The sequence below is a fragment of the Dromaius novaehollandiae genome, chromosome Z (assembly GCF_036370855.1).
Source record: "Dromaius novaehollandiae isolate bDroNov1 chromosome Z, bDroNov1.hap1, whole genome shotgun sequence".
NCBI classification, from domain to species: Eukaryota; Metazoa; Chordata; class Aves; order Casuariiformes; family Dromaiidae; genus Dromaius; species Dromaius novaehollandiae.
Window position 1 is genome coordinate 71,941,574 of NC_088132.1, and position 18,926 is coordinate 71,960,499.

The 18,926-nt window shown below is 44.7% G+C and overlaps 1 protein-coding gene across 2 annotated transcripts in view; it reads left to right on the top strand.

Moving 5' to 3' along the window:
• Positions 1-540: 540 nt before the first annotated feature.
• LOC135324755 (atrial natriuretic peptide receptor 3-like) overlaps positions 541-18,926 on the top strand; it is a 49,142-nt gene continuing 30,756 nt past the window's right edge. Inside the window, exons 1-3 of one of the 2 annotated variants that reach the window (XM_064501633.1) lie at positions 541-1,335; positions 6,816-6,938; positions 11,608-11,774. In XM_064501633.1, the coding sequence (XP_064357703.1) occupies positions 624-1,335; positions 6,816-6,938; positions 11,608-11,774 (1,002 nt within the window). In that variant the 5' untranslated portion in view covers positions 541-623. The remainder of the gene's footprint in view (positions 1,336-6,815; positions 6,939-11,607; positions 11,775-18,926) is intronic. The other variant, XM_064501632.1, reaches the window with a different exon arrangement.

The following is an 18,926-nucleotide window of genomic DNA, read 5'->3' on the forward strand; positions in this document are numbered from 1 at the left end:
GGGCAGCGGGGGCGCCCCCGAGGGCTGCGCGGCCGCGGGGCGGCTGCGGTCGCCCCCTTCGCCCGCGATGAAGGTAAAAAAATCGCAGTAAAAGGCAGCGGGTCCCTTTACCGCCGGCGCGGTCCCGCGGCTCAGCAAGGCAGCAGCCGAGCGGGGATAAACCCCACGTAGGTACAACGCGCGTATGAAGACATACATCAGCGCTACCCCCGGGTTCCGCCCGGCGCGGGGGTGCGCGGGGGCCGGGCCGGGGCGGCCGGGGCGGCTCCGCCCTGCGCGCAAGCCCGGCCTCGCCGCGCCGTGTGCGCCCGCGCTCCCACACTATTTAAACGGGCGGGCGGCCGCCGCGGAGCGGCACGGGGCACCCCGGGGGGGCGGCGGGGGCGATGCTCCGGCCGTAGCGCCAGCCGGCGGGGGCAGGTTGTTAATTTAATTCTAAAAATATTTAAAATTTTTAAAATTTTTTAATTTTTTTTGCGAAGCACCTGAGCAATAAAAGCACGAAGGGGCGACTCGAGAGGGGAGGGAGGGAGGGGGCACCCGCGGCGCTCGGCCCCCGCCGCACCGCACCGCACCGCACCGCACCGCGTGGCCGTGGGGGCTCGCGGCCGGGGGGGGCCGCGATGCCGCCCTGGCTGCTCGGCGGGCTCTGGTGCGTGCTGGCGGCGCTGGGCGGCGGCCCCGCGGGCGCGGAGCCGGCGGCGGCGGAGGAGGCGGCGGAGGAGAAGCTGATCCGGGTGCTGGTGCTGCTGCCGCAGGACGACGCCTACCTCTTCTCGCTGGCGCGGGTGCGGCCGGCCATCGAGTACGCGGTGCGCAGCCTGCGCGAGAGCGGCTCGGGGCTGCCGCCGGGCTACGCCTTCCAGCTCACCTACGAGGACTCGGCGTGCGGCAACCGCGCGCTCTTCAGCCTGGTCGACATGGTGGCCCTGCAGCGCCGCCGCCCCGACCTGCTGCTGGGCCCCGTCTGCGAGTACGCGGCGGCGCCGGTGGCGCGGCTGGCGGCGCACTGGGACGTGCCCATGCTGTCGGCGGGCGCCCTGGCGGCCGGCTTCGGCGCCAAGGGCGGCGAGTACTCGCACCTCACCCGCGTGGCGCCCGCCTACGCCAAGATGGGCGAGATGCTGCTGGCCCTCTTCCGGCACCACCAGTGGAGCCGCGCCACGCTGCTCTACAGCGACAGCAACCCCGAGCGCAGCTGCTACTTCGCCATGGAGGGCGTCCACGTGGTCTTCCAGGAGGAGGCCTTCCACATGGCCGTGCACAGCTTCGACGAGGGCAGCCGCCACCTCGACCTCGACGACGTGGTCCGCACCCTGCAGGCCGGCGAGCGGGGTGAGTCCGCGGGGGCGGCGTGGGCATGGGGGGGGCCTCGCCCCCGATCCCGCTTCGCGTTGGCGAGAGGCCGGCTGCGCTCTGGTCTGCTCCCACCCGCTTCACGTTGGCGAGAGGCCGGCTGCGCTCTGGTCTGCTCCCACCCGCGGGTCTCCTGGGGCAGTGCCAGGGCATGCCGAGCTCGGCCTTGTGCCCAAAAAGAGTTCCCACCACCGGTCTGGATCGATGCTGGGACACCGGGCAGGGAGGGATGTCACTTCTCCACCTGTTGGAGAAGGTGGCCGCCAGCGCAAGACCAGCCACACATGAGCTCGGCCCCCAAAATCTTGCCCTTGCGGATGGGGAGGGAGTTGCCCTTGGTGGTTTTTATTAGGATGGTTTCATCGCCATCACAGCTCGCCAGGGGAAAGCTGATTTCTTGTGATACCACAAGGCTGAAATCGCATGCGTCCACCCGCAGATGCGGAGCAGCAAATCTGTTGCTCGTTCTGCGAGATTTTTTTAAGTGACTCCGTGTAAGTTCAAAGGCTGAGCGGAGATGTTTTCCTCTCACCCTGCTGTGTCTTGCCGTGGCGATCTCTTTCCCCACTCCTGCCATTAGGAGCCCCGTCGAGTGCTTCATAAATAACAAATGCGTTTTGTGAAGCGGTCATATCGGGGAATGTGCGAACTCTAAACCCTCAAGTGCGTGCAGTAATATTGCCACCAACTGTTAGCAAAACACTGTGGAGATAAATGGCTTGTAAAACATGTTGGAAAATCACCCCTGGGCTGGATGCATAAAGTAGTAAAAGGCTTGAAGTACTTTGGAACGTTTAAAATACATTTAATTACAAATTTGAAATGAGATCTTGCCAACTGATGCACAGATATTGGGGGGGTCATCAAAAAGGTATGTTCCGTTAGAGGCTTTACCAGCCATAGATTTCTTTAAGTTGTTGCAAAGAAAGAAAAGGTGTATTTTGTCAGCGGACTCTTAGGAATCAAGTTAGAGAAAGTTCTTAGCTGTGTTTCAGTAGAGACACAAACGCTGAAAATATTTTATGCTATTTTTACATCCTCAGTTGTAGCATCTTACAATAGTATAAAAATTGAGCAGATATAAATCCTGCTCTATGTGGCTGACACAACCTATGTCACCGTGCTGTAGGCTGGAGTGCTTTAACAGTCCAGCCTTGCACTAGTGATGTAGTTAATGTTGGTGTGAAATTCCTTAATATGCACAAGACCATATTTGTCTAATAACAAATGGACCTTTAATCTTCTTTTTGTGAAAATACCTAAGCAGGTGCTTGAAATGGAGCTTTCCTGTAAGTACTGTTTGGGACAATGTAGTGAATGAAGACAAAGAAACTTGTAAGTGCTAGAGGAAACTGCTAAGTATGGAAAGATTTTTCTTTTTCAAATCAACCTAAGTTATGTGCATATTTGCCTTTCCTCATGCTAAGAGCATAAAAATAAGATTACGTCAAGAAAAGATAAGTGTTAACCCTTAGGCAAAGGGAGCTCTGGCTGTGCTGTTGGATCGTGAGCAATGGCTAAAGGCAAGCTCTGCTCTCTATCCCCGTGCCAAGAGCCAGGGCAGAGAGGCTTGCTTTTTACTAAACTTAAATGCTTTGTTGAGCTGGGACCTTGTTGAGCTTGGTCTTGCGTTTCAGTTTCATTCTTTAACTTGCTAATAACTGGGTTAAAGCAGCCCTCTGTGTTACTTCTTTGTGCGTGTGGGATCCTCTCCCTCTGTCTCACCTGTTTCCATTTGTCCTTTGCTCCATGCGGCTACTGCTCAATGCAGTAGGTGCGACCCTTCCGCCTCCGTTTGTGCATTTCTGACTTTACGGGCTGACCGCATGGCTTGCCTTGTATGTCCCTTTTGTCCTAAGTCGTGTTTCTGCTGCCCACAATGCTAAGACCATCAAAATATATTTGAAGTCGTTTATCATGAAAGGATTCACCATGCACCTTAGCTTACCAGCTGAGGTCTTCATTTCTCCTTGGGACTCCTTGGAGGTCGCCTGATGGGGTAGCGTGGCTGGTGGGCAAGGTATTTGGGTGGTACTGTCCAAATCACTTCCTCTCTACTTCTTTTAACCAGCTTTTAGGGGCTACTGTATCACACCTATGACAAGATCGTCCCACGCTCTTGACTCTACACCCTCTCCCTTGCCTGTACAAATGCACAGGGAAGATGTCACCTCATATCCCTGCTGGTGGTGATCCCACCTGGACGGTGGCTTTTCCTTTAGCAGCAAGGAGTAGGAGCAGGCTTTAAAACGGATATGGGGTGCATGCTAGAAACTATCTTACGGCTGAAAAAGAAGTTGCACCATCAAATACGAATCTTGCAGCTTTGCTAGCCATCTTCTAGGGTGTCTGACTGGAAGAGTCTTAAGGTGTTACGTGCTCAGTGTGGCCTGCCATCAACCCTGGCTGGAGCTGCCAGGTCTGCGAGTGGCCCAGGCTGGCCCAGGAGGTTAAATCCCCACCAGACGGGGCTTTGCACTGAGCTATTGGGGCTGGAGCCCAGGATTGGGAGCTAGGGCCGCACCTGGCCGCACAAAGTGTTTGCTAGCAGATACCTGTCTGGACCCTGGAGCCTTTTCAAGAGCCTTGAGCCTTGGAGGCTCAACAAAATTGTGATGAAAAATATGGTGATAAAAGTTCACCGCCTGTCTTTAATGGATGTCATTAGTAGCTGAAGCTCACTTTTGAAGGCTCAGGCTAGCCATGATGGTCATGAACCCCATACTGCACTTAAACACACTTACACTTTGTGTAAGGAGGCAGGTGTGTAGCCAAAGGGACGCTTACTCCTTTAAGACTCTTTTCTTACTGGAATTAAACACTAAATATTTGCAGAACCAGTCGATCTTTGTCAATAAATTCAAAATATTAGTATTAGAATTACTTTGTGTATACTATACCAGAGGGAAAACATTTTGTGTGTGTGTGCATGTGTACATTTGTGTGTTTACAGCAGTAATGTACAGATGCAGATTAAGTAAACATAACCTACATTTTTGGAACATTGCAAGAGATCTGCCCAGAGCTAATTTGCCTCAAAATCTTGAAATATATAATCTTCGCTCTCCTGCTAGGTTAAAAACCACATCCAAATAGCTAATATCAATTTCCTTACATTCCTTTAGAGGTTTACAAAATATGACTTGGTGTATTTTAAAGCAGATTTTTTTCCTCCACTTTTCTTTATTCCTTTTTGCTCAAGATCTTTTACTGGTGTTATGGGAATTGCTTTGATTTCCATCTACAGATTATAATTTTATGATAGGTATGAATTATAAAGGCAAAGTCAAAGGAGAATTGGGAGGACAGCAAGGAAACATTTCAAAAGGAAATCTCTCACCTATACTGAAACTAGGAACAGGGAGACAAATCCATTCCTGATGTGAGTTTGGAAAAATTTTGATCCAAATTTTATTGTAAGAATTATTTTTTTCTTCCTTCGTGTTGATACCTCACAACAGTCATGAAATATGCCTTGCTCTGTTGCTCTGGAAATTATTATTATTACTCTGCAATAATCAGTTGGACAGAGGTATGCATGGTATAACTCTCCTGAAGTGTGTGGATTTAGCAGAATGTGATTTACACCAGGGCTGCATCTGGAACTTTAAGCCTATGATGGCATAAAACCAGAAGAGTAATGGGAGAAGATTCATTGTGTGAGAAGATTTGGCCTGTTTGGCCTTTTCTTTTTTCTTTTTCTTTTTTTATAATAACAAACACTTCTAACCAGAGAAGCTGAATGTGGTTTTGATTGAGTTTTATTGTTTGGGTGAAAATATTTGCGTACATTATTGTAGTTTTTAAGTCCTGCCATGCATGACAGCGTTCCTGGAAATGTGTGCGCAGTTGGTTTTGAATTGCTGTTCTGACGAGCTCTCTTATGACGAGGCTGTAGGATATAGTCACATGCATCGATACAATACTTCACTGCGCTCTCTGATGTTAGTAGCTTCATACGCATAGTCCTGTGAATGCACATAAAAGTTTATGATGTAGGGTGTTCAGTGTAGGAGGTATCTACCCACTGCTGAAGGTCTAGCTTGAGACTCTCCTTTCTCCTTGCAGAGGGAAGAGGTAACACGAGGTAGCTTGTCATGCCCAGCACACTGGGGAAGTGACGTCTCAAAGTACATCCTTAGATTAATGTGGAAGAACACATTAGAGGTCTGCTGCCTTGTGGAGGGGTCTTGCACAGACCAGCTTGCTGGAGTGGATGTGGTAGGGCAGCAGTGGGATGCTGGGCTGTGCAGAGCCCTCAGCCTTTGCGTGGCAGAGAGCAGACCATCCCGACTTCCCGAGTCCCCGCTGTAGCATCTTTCGGGATAGGACATGGTGAATTTGGCTTGCATGCTTGAGACTCATGGCTCAGGTGCCAGGCAGGCTTTTCTAGTTGGGTTGTCTGAAGCTCTTTGCACCCCTGAGAATCACTGGTGGCTGTTTGAGCACCTCATAACAATATGTAGGGCTGTGACTGCATGGTCTCCTCTCTCCTGCCAGGCAGAAAGTGAGCTGGGCTGCTGTGCTAGAGATCTGCAGTGACGTGGAAGCTGCTGGGAGGGTATCTGGAGGCTTTGTCACCTAAGCTTTGAGTTGTCATCGTGTGGATCACACTCCTGCACAGAGCACATCTGCAGGCTTGTAGATCCCATTGCAAGACCAAAGCCCCTGTTTAGTGTTTGGTCCATGACAAACAAAGCCCTGTGGCATTTAATCTTCTAACCATGTTTTGTTGTCTTGCATGAAAGGTGGCACTCTTCTCCCCTCCCCCCCCCCCCCCCCCCCCCCATTTGTAGCTACCGGACAAGCGTCCAGTCAAAGGTAGTTGCCTAAGCTCATCGTATTGTTGGAGAGAAAGTCATCTGCTGGAGAGATTCATATCATTGACCTTATACAATTGCCTTAGGATGGAGTAAATAAATTGCAGAGAGATTGCTTTCCATTGACTGTGGGGGACTCCGGACAAGAAATTTTACACTAGATGTCTACACTTCAGGCAGCTAAGGTGTAGGTGAGATGAATCAACACCAAACTGCTCAATGGACTGGGAATTACAATGGTAGTATCATTTTATCATCTTCATTCCTCATCTTCAGATTGTCTTATCTTCACTATGAAGCCACCAGTGGCTTATTGTTGCAGTTAACTTCATGAATATATGCAGCTGAACAAATTCAAAGCCAGAAATTCATTGCATGTTGCAGGAGTAAGATATTATATCTTTTTTTCTTTTTTAAAAAACTCCTTTTTGGAGGAGATAAGGGAATATGAAGTCGCTCTGTTTGGTACCTGTCTTCCATGGACTCTTCAGGAAATCAGTTTTATTTGCTAGCTGAGTCGTTTGTTGCAACATTAGGAGGACGGTTTGGGTCACTGTCTCTGGCAGAGTACACGCTTAAGACTGTTCTCAAAAGTTCTTGAACTGCTTCTTATCTGTGTTTTCCATTTTTCTCCACCAGTTGTAATCATGTGTGCCAGCGGTGACACAATCAGGAACATCATGTTAGCTGCTCATCGACAAGGAATGACCAATGGGGACTATGCTTTCTTCAATATTGAGCTCTTCAACAGCTCATCATATGGTAATGTTTTTCCTTCTGGAGTATGTTGCAAGGTCTTCTGTAAATCTGGTAATATTTTTAGATCTGTTAGCCTCAAAATATGCGCTACTGAATCTCAGAATACACTACCATCTCTCCCTGTTATTGTAATTACCTTCCACTTGGGTTATGATATTGCAGGAAAGAAAATAGACGTTAGTTTTTGTTTAGCTATAGTTACCACTGGGTGGATCACAAGATGTAGTATGACTACGGTATGGGCTAGTTAGTTCTGGTCTATGCTGGGGATTCACCCATCTCATTTCTTTTAGCTTTTGATCGCCAACTGTTTCTGCAAAAATATTCAGCATTGAAAGAGAGATTCTGGATGGTACATGGGCAGTCCAAATATCTTAGAGTAGGCTGGGTGGATAAAAGTGGCTGACTTCACCCCTCATTTTCTAAGGAAAAATGATCAGATTTGTGAAGTTAAAACGGGACTTTAAAAATGTAAATTAAATTCATTTGATTTTTGAACTCTACCCACATTTGATATTATGGCAGTATGTGGCAGAGACTAAACCTGCTGTCAGCTGTTAACAGCTGTCTCAGTTAATTTAAAGTTAGTACTTGAACAACGTGTTTGCTGACAGCTTTAAACAATGTCAGACTGCTGAAGCTGAGGGAAGTGCCTGCCTGAGAACTGGATTTTACTGAAGTGCCAAAATGGCTTTTGAAAGAGCAGTCTCTTTTGCAGGTGCAGGGAAAATAACTTCCCCCCTGCAGGCTGCCTTAACTAATCCAGTACAATAACAAATTCATTTAAAATTGAAGACCAAGTGGGAGTTGAAAAAGAAAGAAAACTTGTTTTCTTCTTTTAAGCCTTAAAAAACTTGAACAGAAATAATTGAATTCACAAAAGGATGACGTGTTTTGTTTAACAGATAAGTTATTCTTAAGTGAAAATCTTTTAAATAAACTTTTGATTATCCATCTAGGACCTCTGAGATTGTTTTACAATAAATAGCCCGCTTTGTTGACAAGCTCTATGATAAACATCCGTTGTTTAAATTCAGAGGTACAGATACATACAGAAGTACAGATACAGCTATATATCTCTTCCAGGTTAGCTAAAGAAGTGCCAAGTTCCACTAGCTAATAAGGAAATTACTGAAATAACTAAAAGGTAAAATTACAGAACAAGATCAAAACCAATAGTTCAAATCAAGGTTTTGTGTTTGCTGATTTAAATTTGCAGTGATTTCATCCCTTGTGACATAAAGTGAAACCGTTTGGTATTGCAACCCTAATCAGGACCAGGGTAAAAGCTGAAGGTTTTATCCATGTCATCAGTCACAACACCCTGAAGTTTCAGCCCTTCTGTAGAGTATGTATGGGAGTTTGGCAGACTTGATTTTTACCTGTGCCACTGATCAAATAACTGCTTCAGTTTCTGGGGTGTCTCATTACAGCTGAGCTACTGCCGCGTTTCATCCCATGGAATGAAAATGTCAGATGTGATTCATCTGACCTCAGATACAAGTCTGCCTCTGAGCTGGGCTCCCTTTAGAGTCACAGGAGAGAAACAGGCACTCCTGTACAGTGATTCACCTCAACCTTAGATGTCTGAAATGGCTCAGATGAATCATTCCCTGAAGCTCACTGCTTCCTTGCCTTGGCTGTGAGCAGAGCCTGAAATGACTAGCTCAGCTCTGGAGCTCTACCAGGGAAGTGCCGAAGCTGGCTGGGACAGATGTTACCCAAAGTTGTCTTTGAGCACGGAGATGCTCAATGAGTGCAGGGGCTGCAGGAGGTGGGACACTGCATTTTGCAATCCATTCACATTTCAGGACGGTATTTGCTAGGAGGCAGTGGTGGTTGCAGGAGGCAGTGTTGCACTGGGATGAGTGTCTGCAGTGACGCAGCCACTGGTGGACGGCACTTGTTCAGCCATTTACTGGGCAGTGCTGTGCTGCCCTGGTGGGGGACCTCCACACGGTGCTGTGCTGGGCGGTGGTACCCGTTTGGCGTGTGGTTGTGTGGGGATCTCAGCATTGTCCTCCTTGGGTCATGGGAAGTCCAATCTACTTGTAGTTTTTCCAAGTAAATAGTTAAAACTGTCTACCCTCTGATGTTAAATTGTGGCATTTCCTAACACTTAAAATTCTTTAGAAACAGTTTTTCTGTTTCTTTTTTAATGTGTTTTCTGTGAGGAGCAAAATGACTTTCTCTCAGAAGCTGACTTCTTTGCAGATGGTCATCACATGCAAAAAGCAAGCATATAGAGAAACACAGAGAAATCCTTTCCCCCCCCCCCCCCAAAAAAACCCTTCCTCTTCCCAGTGCCTTGAGATTTTGAAATTACAAAAGGTACAAAATCTAAGACTGGATGCGATTGACAAATTAACATTCCCCCAAGCCAAGTCCATATGACTGTGTTTTGTTATTGCCCTCTGTTCTGAATGCTTTTAATTTTTCAGAAGAGCAGACTTACTAAATGTCAAGGCCGCAACAACTGCAGTTAAGTACTGGAGCAGGACTACATCCTGTAAGATTATCCATGGATGAATTTAAATATGTAAATTATTTTAGGAACTTTGTTATGCAAGTTTAGCTACCCTGTTCCCACTGTCAGTTTGTTTAAAAAAATAAGTACGTACAGTGTACAGGACAGAAATTCATTCATGTTCTGAGCTTCAGCGCTCTGGCAAGGCTTGTGTCCTCTCGAAAGGAAGCCACCCCTAGTTACACTGCTAGCTCGGGGGCCTTCCTTCTGTTTCCATGCACAGACTGAGCTCTTCAGGTGTTAGCTCTGTCTCTTGAGCTAGGAAACTGTTGCTGGACGTGCATGTCTGTCTTTTGGAAAGCAGGAACAAGGACAGAGTGCACGTATTGAAAAGAAGAGTGCTACTGCTGACTGCAGTCATGTTAGCGTGTTAGGCTGCGGGATGTTGTCCAGTGTCAGGTCTGATGAGTGGAGTCCCAGCATAAGTATTTCTTGACCAGTTTATCTTTGAATTGGGAAAGAAATCCCTAGATCAAGGCAGAAGTATGTAGAATTTCATCATAAGAGAGCAAAAGAGCTCCAAAAATAGCTGGCAAAAAAAAAAAAAAAAAAAAAAAAAGAATGACTAAGGTCATGTATGCATTTTGTAAAGATTGCAATCCTTGCCAGTGCTGACCTATGGTAAATAAGGTTTTCTTGGTGAGGGGAAAGAGAGCTAAAGGGAGTTTCCATTTAACAGGAATCTTTTTCAGGGCTTAACTGGGACTCTGCCTTACTCCTTGTGTTGAGAGTGACAGGAGCTGCCATAGAGGCAAAAGCAGCATGAGGAAAGTGTTTCTCCCTTGAAGAGCACAGTTCCTTCTGTATTTCTGCTGTGCTCTCTGAGGAAGGGAAGCAATTCCCTAATTGTCTTTGGTATCCAAAAAAAAAAAAAAAAGTCCTATCAGCACTGTCTGGGTACCAGAGGGGGTGAAACAAAGGCTCTGTATTCTGCTTTGGGAGGGCTTGGGGGTCTGTCCATGAAGTCTTGCTCTCACAGACACCCAGGTGCAGCCTGGAGTCCAGTGCAAGGAGCACTGAAGGTTTGGTGCCTGGGCTCTGTTTCCATTAGCATCTCCTCCCCTAAACCATTCACTTTTTTTGGTCCAGACAGCGATATGATTAAGGTCCTTTAACCAAGAAGGGTAGCCACATCCTCCCTCATCTCTTAGTCCTGCAGGTCACCCTTCAGAATTGAGCATATTCCACAGTCTTCACTTTTGCACACTTAGCCATGAATTTTTGTTGTTGTTGTTCCAAAAATAAAACAACTGTCTAGCTTTTAATTGTTTGTAAGTATTTAAAAGCACACTGTTTAGGGCTACTACTTTTCTACTCCTACTCTAGGCTCCTCTACTTATCATTTAAATAGAATAGCACAAAACCTGATCCAGGTCGATGCGTATCTTTCCACTGATCTCATGAAGCATTGGATCAGGGTCTCAGGACCTGTTAGGGTCAGGCCTTGTTAGGCAGAAGGGCTTCTTCTATCAATTAACAACCAGTCAGCTGTTCTGCTTTTTCAAAATCTGATTACTCTATTGGTGTTTTGAGTTGAATCACTTCCCTGCTGTGACGCAGAACACATGTAAATACAGCATAGGCAGAATCTCACTTATTTGTAAGTGTTTCTTTTCCATTGGGAGCAGGCCTCATCTGGCAGCCACTGCACATGTGGCTTTCTACTTGACTGCTATGGGAGAAGTAGCTGTACCATCTGCCTCTCACGCAGGATGATGATCATGCTATTGTATTTTCTGAAGCCTTTCTGACTGCTGAAGACTGAGAAGAGGGTCACTGATGGGGGCGATATGGAGAAAAAGCTTTGTGGTCAGACCCTCCCTCACTTGTTCTAAGTTAAATATCTCTGTGTCTGAGATCTGGCGTGTTTTTTGCTGAGAGATATCTTCTCATGCTTAGACTTGAATCCAACCTTTAAAAATAAGCAAGCACAGCATGGGAGTAAAGTTGTCTTTCTGTTTGCACATTTACTTGACAGCTGTCACGTCAGCTGTTCCTTCCTGCCCTTCCTCAAGTGGGTTCAGTTCTCCTCATACTTTTCTGTCTCCCCTAGGCAAAAGAGAGGGGACTTTCTGATGGAAAAGGGAAGATGGTCCTTTAATGGTGCCTGATTTGATGTTGGAAATATGTTTGTTTTCCCCCTAGGAAATGGCTCTTGGAAAAGAGGAGACAAACATGACCTTGAAGCCAAGAAGGCGTACTCATACCTCCAGACCGTCACCCTGCTAAGGACAGTGAAACCTGAGTTTGAGAAGTTTTCCTTGGAGGTGAAAAGTTCTGTTCAGAAGCAAGGGCTGCATGAGGATGATTACGTAAGTACTTGTTTACAGGCTTTAGGTTTTAGCATCTTTAAAAACACTCTGCTAATTAAAGCAAAAACAGCTCTCAGCCCTTCTCAGGTCAGAAACACCTGGTTTCATTTACGAAAACTTACCATTGCCCATGTAATCTCCTTTTGCTTTGTTTGGCAATATGTAGTGCTTTTTTTGGTTTGGTTTTTCTGTGGGTAAAGCAAATACCAGCTAGAATAGACGTATGCACAGTCATCTATGACCAGTTGTCCTGTGTTCAGGACAACCTTTTTTGTCTTCTCCCAATACTCTTCTTCAGTAAAAAGACATCTCAGAAAATACACAGGCTGTGTATTGCATCTGATGATGAAGTTTTTCTTAAACGTAGTGAGAAATATGGTCTTGTTTCCCTAGTAAGCATATTTAACTTGTTATTGTTGTTTATTTTAAACTGTCCAATTATATCACTATAGTCCTTGCAAGCCCTTTTAAACCTAGGGGAGTTCCAGTGTCTTCCAGAGGTGGATGTGGGAAAGTGTACGTCTTTATCTTTTTATCTATCTAAATGTAGGAGGAAGATGCCTCTGAAAATTGGTTTTGAGCTACAGCAAAGCTAGTTCTTCAGGCATATTCATAGAAAAGTTTTCTGTGAAAGCAAGAATTTATAGCACATACCTATTGGGATTTCTGCATGCTGATACAAGTACTTCCCTGATAGTCGGCCCTCCCCAGAATGGAGAGTAAACTTTCCAAATGCACTTAAAGAAAAGAGCTCTGAAAGGGGTTTGGTCACTACTTAGCTGTAGGAAACGAGAGCTGAAATACAAACAATTCCATAATAAAAAGGACAGTCAGGGGGAAAAACTTGAATTTGTTGCAGTTAAGTGTGGCACAAAACTGCTTTTACTATCATACATGCCTACCAATAGAGGAAACAATGAACTAGTGAAGACAGAAGATATTTTGGCTTCATAAAATAAGGTAGTATATTACATTATTTTTTCAAGCTAATTCAAATATTGCTGTGAAATGTATTCTGTGAAATTAAGATGCTGCAGCAAGGGTAGATGTGCTTTGAAAGCTGGCTCTTGGGTGAAAGGACAAGAACTGAGGCAGCCAGAGCACCTGCTTTCTCACCTGAAGTGAGATTTGAGGGGAATTTAGGTCCTAAACTCAAAAAAGCAACCTGAACCCCTGATTTGCCAGCTGCCACTCAGGCACCTACCTCAGCTCTTAGCTTTAAGCATTGTGTCCCCCCAGGTGGAGGCATTGTCTTTGATTCAAAGCAAAAGCCCATGAACTTGAAGGCTGTGCTAATAAGTGACCCCTCCTGCAGTTTATCACATAACCTCAGCTGTCTTCAGAAAACCTGTGCTAGTTAGAACTTTGATATATTTTATTTAAAATGTAATGTTGAATCACATCAGTGGCTTGCATTTTTACTGTAAAGCTTCCAGAGTCTAAGCAGGCAGAAGCAATCTTTTGTTGGCATTCTTTGCCTCAGGCAAGTAGAGACACTCCAACTGACAAGTTCAAGGTGCTGCTCTCTGAAGAACCTGCTAAATGGGTTTTGAACAAGGCAAGGGACTGTGATTTGTGCTGTTTTTCCCCTTTCCCTTTGTGTGCCTCTTTGCAGATGTTACCTTGAAAACCTGCCACCTGCTCTTGACTGTGATTGTTGAAAAAAGTAATTTTGAATATTTAAGATCCAGTCACCCCCAAAGACTTCCAGCTGTAGGGTTTTGTAGCATTTCTGGTTCAGGCAGTGCGAAACTTTCCTGAATGAGGAGCACTGTTAAACTGGCCAAGTGCTCAGGATCCTGTGCACCCAGCTCATGGGTGACGGGCTGTGTTAGGGCAGTTTGAAGCAGGGGGGAGGGATGCTTTGGTCTTCTGTAGGATGCAGACCCACCTCAGACCATGTGCCAATTCAGCATTGGTGCATGCTGAGATACAGCAGTGTCACTGGGTAAATATGAGCCCTGTTATGTTCAAGCAGAATTGGATCTGCGAGAGATCAAATCCCCTGGTGCTGGCAGGGGAAGGTTTTGCTAGCTAACGTGTTTGCTGGGGACATTCCTTGCAAGTCTGTGCACCTGCTGCCAGAAGTCCTCTATTCTCTGTTCAGAGCATGGTTGCTTGTGCAATCAGACTTCTGTGCTGGCAGCGCTCCTGACTGTCCCAGTGTGGCTTCATGGGCGCCTGGCTCCCCGCCGCCTTCCCTTCTTCCCTGGCTGCAAATGCCTCATCCTTTTCCTGCCTGGCTCTGCAGGCTGCTTCCTCCATCTTCCCTTCTACCTGGCTGGGCACCTTTTCTTGCTCCAGAGCTTTTTACCTTGCTCCAAGCACTGCCTCCCTCTAAAAAAGGCTGACATTTCAGGGCCAGGCAGTGACGCTGGATTCCTGCTGGCATTGCCACTGACTTCTGTGCCTGTCACCACTCTTACTTTCCCATCTAGCTTTCTGCACCCTTCTTGGTCTCTTCTCATTGCCTTGGGGCAGAGAGAGAACTTGTGATATATCTATGCCTGCTGTAGTTTCCAGCCATTTGAAAAGGCAGTTCTTGGCTCATGAGATCTTGAATAACTCATGGTGGAGCCCTCAGGGATCTGGGGCTCCCCATTTGGGAACTATAGATCTCAGCTGTTGGGAAAAGAGATTTGGTTTCAAATACAGAATTTCCTGGTATTGCACTGATGCTTAATGCGTATAGGTCTCAGCAGACCCTCCCATACCTGCTTTCTTATAGCCTCCTAACACAATGGGAGTAAAAACCTTTTTTAGAAAGCATATTCTTGGGTTGAGTATAGCAAAATAACTATGTTACTTCATTAACAAAGTGTGATTTTTTTGTTTTGTTTTGTGTAATTTGGCCTGCTTTTCACCGTTTATGATGAATGTTGCATTTCCTCACTTTGGACAATGAGAAAGAGATGGAGCAAATTCCCTTAACTGATTGTCTTGCTGCCACATTCAGAGGAGAAACATTTTGGGGAAGTCTTGAGGCTTAATCTAGCGAGGAGAAATAAAAAGCCAAACTGAGGTCCAGTCCCTTCCTCTGTGAAAGCTGTATGCATAGTGGGCATCTCATTAACAGTACTTCTTTTGGCAGCATGGAAAGAAAGTGGCAATGTTAGCCTCATGGCATGCTGACCATGGCTGTTTTCTCCGGGAGAAGCTTGCTAGGCAGAGGCCGTTCAGCTGAGTGGGCTGGGAAGTGAAAGAGACTGATTTTTCTCTGCTGGATTCTGCTCCTAAAAACAAAACCTATGGGGGAAGACAGTCTTTGGTACAGTCTATCTCAAATCCTGTCTGCGGGTGTTGAAACAATCCTTATCCTTTTCTGCAAGCCATGTCCCTGGAGGACAGAGTCAGAGAAATTTGGATTTGAAGTGTTCAGTGTTTCTGCTACTCTGTGTGGATTTTTCCAGTGTTACGGGAAAATGAGGCCCTGGATGTATGGCCTAAATTATCTCACAGTGACCCTAACTGAAAGAAAAGCAGTTAGTGCTGCCATTTTGTCCTGCCCTCTTGCCAACATTAATCCTAAAGGCATTATTATCTACCAAAAAAAAACATCATAAAGATGGAAAATAACCAGATGACAGAAGAAAAGATAAGAAAGACAAAGGGCAAAGTCCTAAAAGAGCAGCTGTCAAATTGCTGGACTGAAGAGCATGTATGGCCCTTGGAGAAATAACGGGTCAAACAGTGTTGGCCATCTTTGTTTCCAGCTGTGAAATTACACAAAGAAGTGAAATTTGGAGAACATATTCTGGATACTTCTTTCCCAGGTCAGAAATAGCTTTTGTTTCGATAGGGATGTCATATTATGGTGATGGGGAAGGCAGAAGAACCTGCCCCTTGTGAGTGGATAGGAAGGTGTTGGAGAGGCAATTTCTCTGATTTCTCAAGGAATCTCTGCTCTGAAAGAATAAATGTCCTTAAACACCTTTTAAATAACCACCAGCGAGAATAAGAGTGTAAAGGGGTTCAGAGGAGTTCTAAGATGCCTTCTCAGAAGTATTTGGGTAGGCAGTATCTGCACAAGATAGGGCTAAAAAGGATGATGTTCCCTGCCTGCAACATCCCATTGCAACAGTTGCTTGACAGTCAGCAGTGCTGTTAGTAAACACTATTAGTTTGCTTTCTTATCACTTTCCAAGTCTGAAAGTGGTTACTGTCATGTTAATATAAGCCAAAGAACTGGGCTGAAGCATCAGATCTGCTCAGCTCTCACTTCAGTATTTAATAATGACCCGATTACTTTTTCAATAAACATTGTTGTTCTGTAGAAGGTCTGGCCATTTTTTGTACCTTCCTGGAGGCTGACCTCTGATAAAATAGCCCAATGTGGAATTCTTTCCAGAAATCCCTTTAGATTGGGTGTTCAGGCATCGGGACAGTAAAATCACTTTAATGTTGTTACAGAAATTACAGCATTTTTCTTTCCTCTGTAATGTTAATACAGTACTAAGATATTAACAGCAACAGGTCCTGGAATTTACAAAGCAATTGAGATCCTCAGTCTAATAGCAACATACAGGACAAACTCTGCTCACAGATCTATAGCAGAGGTCAGGCAGACAGCAATGGGAATTGCATGCATTTGCTTGAAGGAAGGATCTGAAACTCTCTGAACTGGTGTGTGAATAGATCCCAACAGATGCTCTAGTTAAAAATGTTTATGAATAAATAGCATTTCAGTTAAAGTATATGCATAACGCATTTTTATTAAATAATGCCGAACACTAGATGAATTGGTGGTAGGCTGCAGTTTGAAAGTTCTTAATGCACCTTCTGTTCCTGACTCAGGTCTAGAATTCAATAAATGCTTTTTTTATGTCTGACCCGGTATTCTGAGCGGAGATGATTTTATAGCCCAGGATATTTGCTCTTCTGAGGTTACAGACCACCCATGGCTTGTTTTTTTCTTCTCATTTAAAAACTGAAAATCTAACTAATTAAACAAATATCTCTGCTGTGTTAACTACATGTCAGCATTGTTTGCTAAAGTAGATGCATCGGTTTTATCCTATTCACAGCCTTTTACACAACACTGAAAATGAACAGGAGGAAAAGGGAACTGGAGTCCAATTTGCCTGTGAAGTTATCTCAGTGAAAGAATGTGTGCAGAGTCACAGCTGCACAGATTAATTAGATAGTGAGATGCTATTACCTATTAAAAAGGGCAAGTCTGTTACTTTTAATATTTTCAGCCCTCCTAAATGAGAAATGGCCAGCATAAGAGCAACTGTTCGTGCTCCAACAGTTAACTACAAAAGCTACGTGGGAGGTAGCTGTACTCATAAACTTTATCATCTCATCCATAACATCCGTGCCAGACTCTTCCCTATGTGTATTCCTTACGTCAGCCTTTTAATTAGGATTGTACACCAGCTAAGATAAGGGTTGGGAGAAGCGAGCAATTCAGTAATGTCACTGAGAGAGATGGTAAAAATGTAACATATTCAGCAGCGTATGTCCCACTTGTCTTTTTCAGGCACAGCCTGGCAAGATTAATGACAGTCAGGCTTTTGTGTCTCTTCTAACTACACCAGAATGAGAGAGTTTTCTTGGAGTTTTTTTTTTTTTTAAACTTTGCCAGGGAATAATTTGTTCAAATGAATAGATCTATTCAGCTGCTGGAGTGCTTTGCTAATTGTGTTCGAAAGAATAAAAGCAAACCACAAGCTGCTTTCAGCAGCAGGAAAAAATGGGTTCACATGCCAGCTTATTAATAAGATGAATTCTATTATTAAAACATATTTAGGATTTTTGAGCCCAGCTCCTCACCCTCTGGAATTAATGAGAGTTTATTTAATTTCTGTAAGAGCAAAGTTGAACTCTGGATTGCTGAATTTGGTGAATATAGCAGACATTTGCTAAAGTTAATGCTTTCTCAGTGATATGAAAGACTAGTGTCTTCCACATTGGGGTCTTAGGCAAAAAATATGGAGTAATAGTATGTTATTTGCAGTTAACAGATGTCATAAAAGACAGGAAAAGAAAGAAATTATTCTTCTCTCTTTCAGTGTGTTTCTGTTTAGTTTTTCTACCCTAAGCATATTTTTGAAGGTTTCTTAAACCATGAACGAGATAATATAAAACTGTAGGTATATCTGAAAATAGTAACATCTGAACTCCATGGGAATGTAAAAGTTTAGAACTGATCTTCGTATATATGTTGTATATTTTCCATAGCTCCGTGTTTTTACTTTGGTTTCACAGATATTCACATTCCACTTTAACTAAAACCGACACAGATATTTATGGGCAAGGTACTCTCCCTTTGAAGTTCTTGCTAGAAATACACCTTATTTTCCACTAAAAAAGTGTGAAAAATGTGTCTTCCAGTGAAGTTCATAATCTGTTTGTAATGTCTCTCAATGCTATTTGCATTGCTAAGCTAACGAGCATAAAAGTAATGTGTCCAGTCGAGGTCTTGTTTTTATTTAAATTCACAGGAATTTTGCTGTGGATTTTAAATGATCCTTAGGTTTGGCTCTGTGGTGTTTGAATGAAGGCAAGAAAAGGCTATGTACCTCATTCTGCACAAAATTACACTTAAAAGATGGAAGACATTTGCAAACTGACTTTCCAGCAGCTAGTACCTTTCTCTACAAGCCATGTTCCCTGTAACTTGTAGAAATAGCACTCAGTTGGCAGTTTCTTTCTTAACTGAAAAAGATTCTAAACTAAGCAGGGCATAAAGTAGGAGGCTTGGGTGAGACTGGCCTGTGTCAGGAGGCTGTTGGTAGCAAGCAGCAGGGCACAAGCAGAGTCCTGCACCAGCAGCTGGAAGTCTTGTTCTTGCTTGGAAGGTAGATTGGCTACTCAGCATTTCAATCACTGCAGAGGATTACCTCTGTTGGTAGCCTAAAGCTGCAGTAAAATATACTGAGTTAAGATTTCAGTATTTGAAATTTGCTGGAACTGAACAATTTAATCAGAATTTGATTAGGAGGGTGACAGGCATTGGAAGAAAGGATTCTCATCTTGTTTCCTTTAAGGACATGGATGAAGGGCGGGTAATATTTCCAGGCCAGAACTGCATATACATTGGTTTGAGAATTCACGGGGAGAAGACATGTTGCCTCCACAGAGACGATTTGGCTTGATCCCACATGGAGATTGTTCAGGAAAGGTTTCCTGTACTTGTTTTAGCTATAA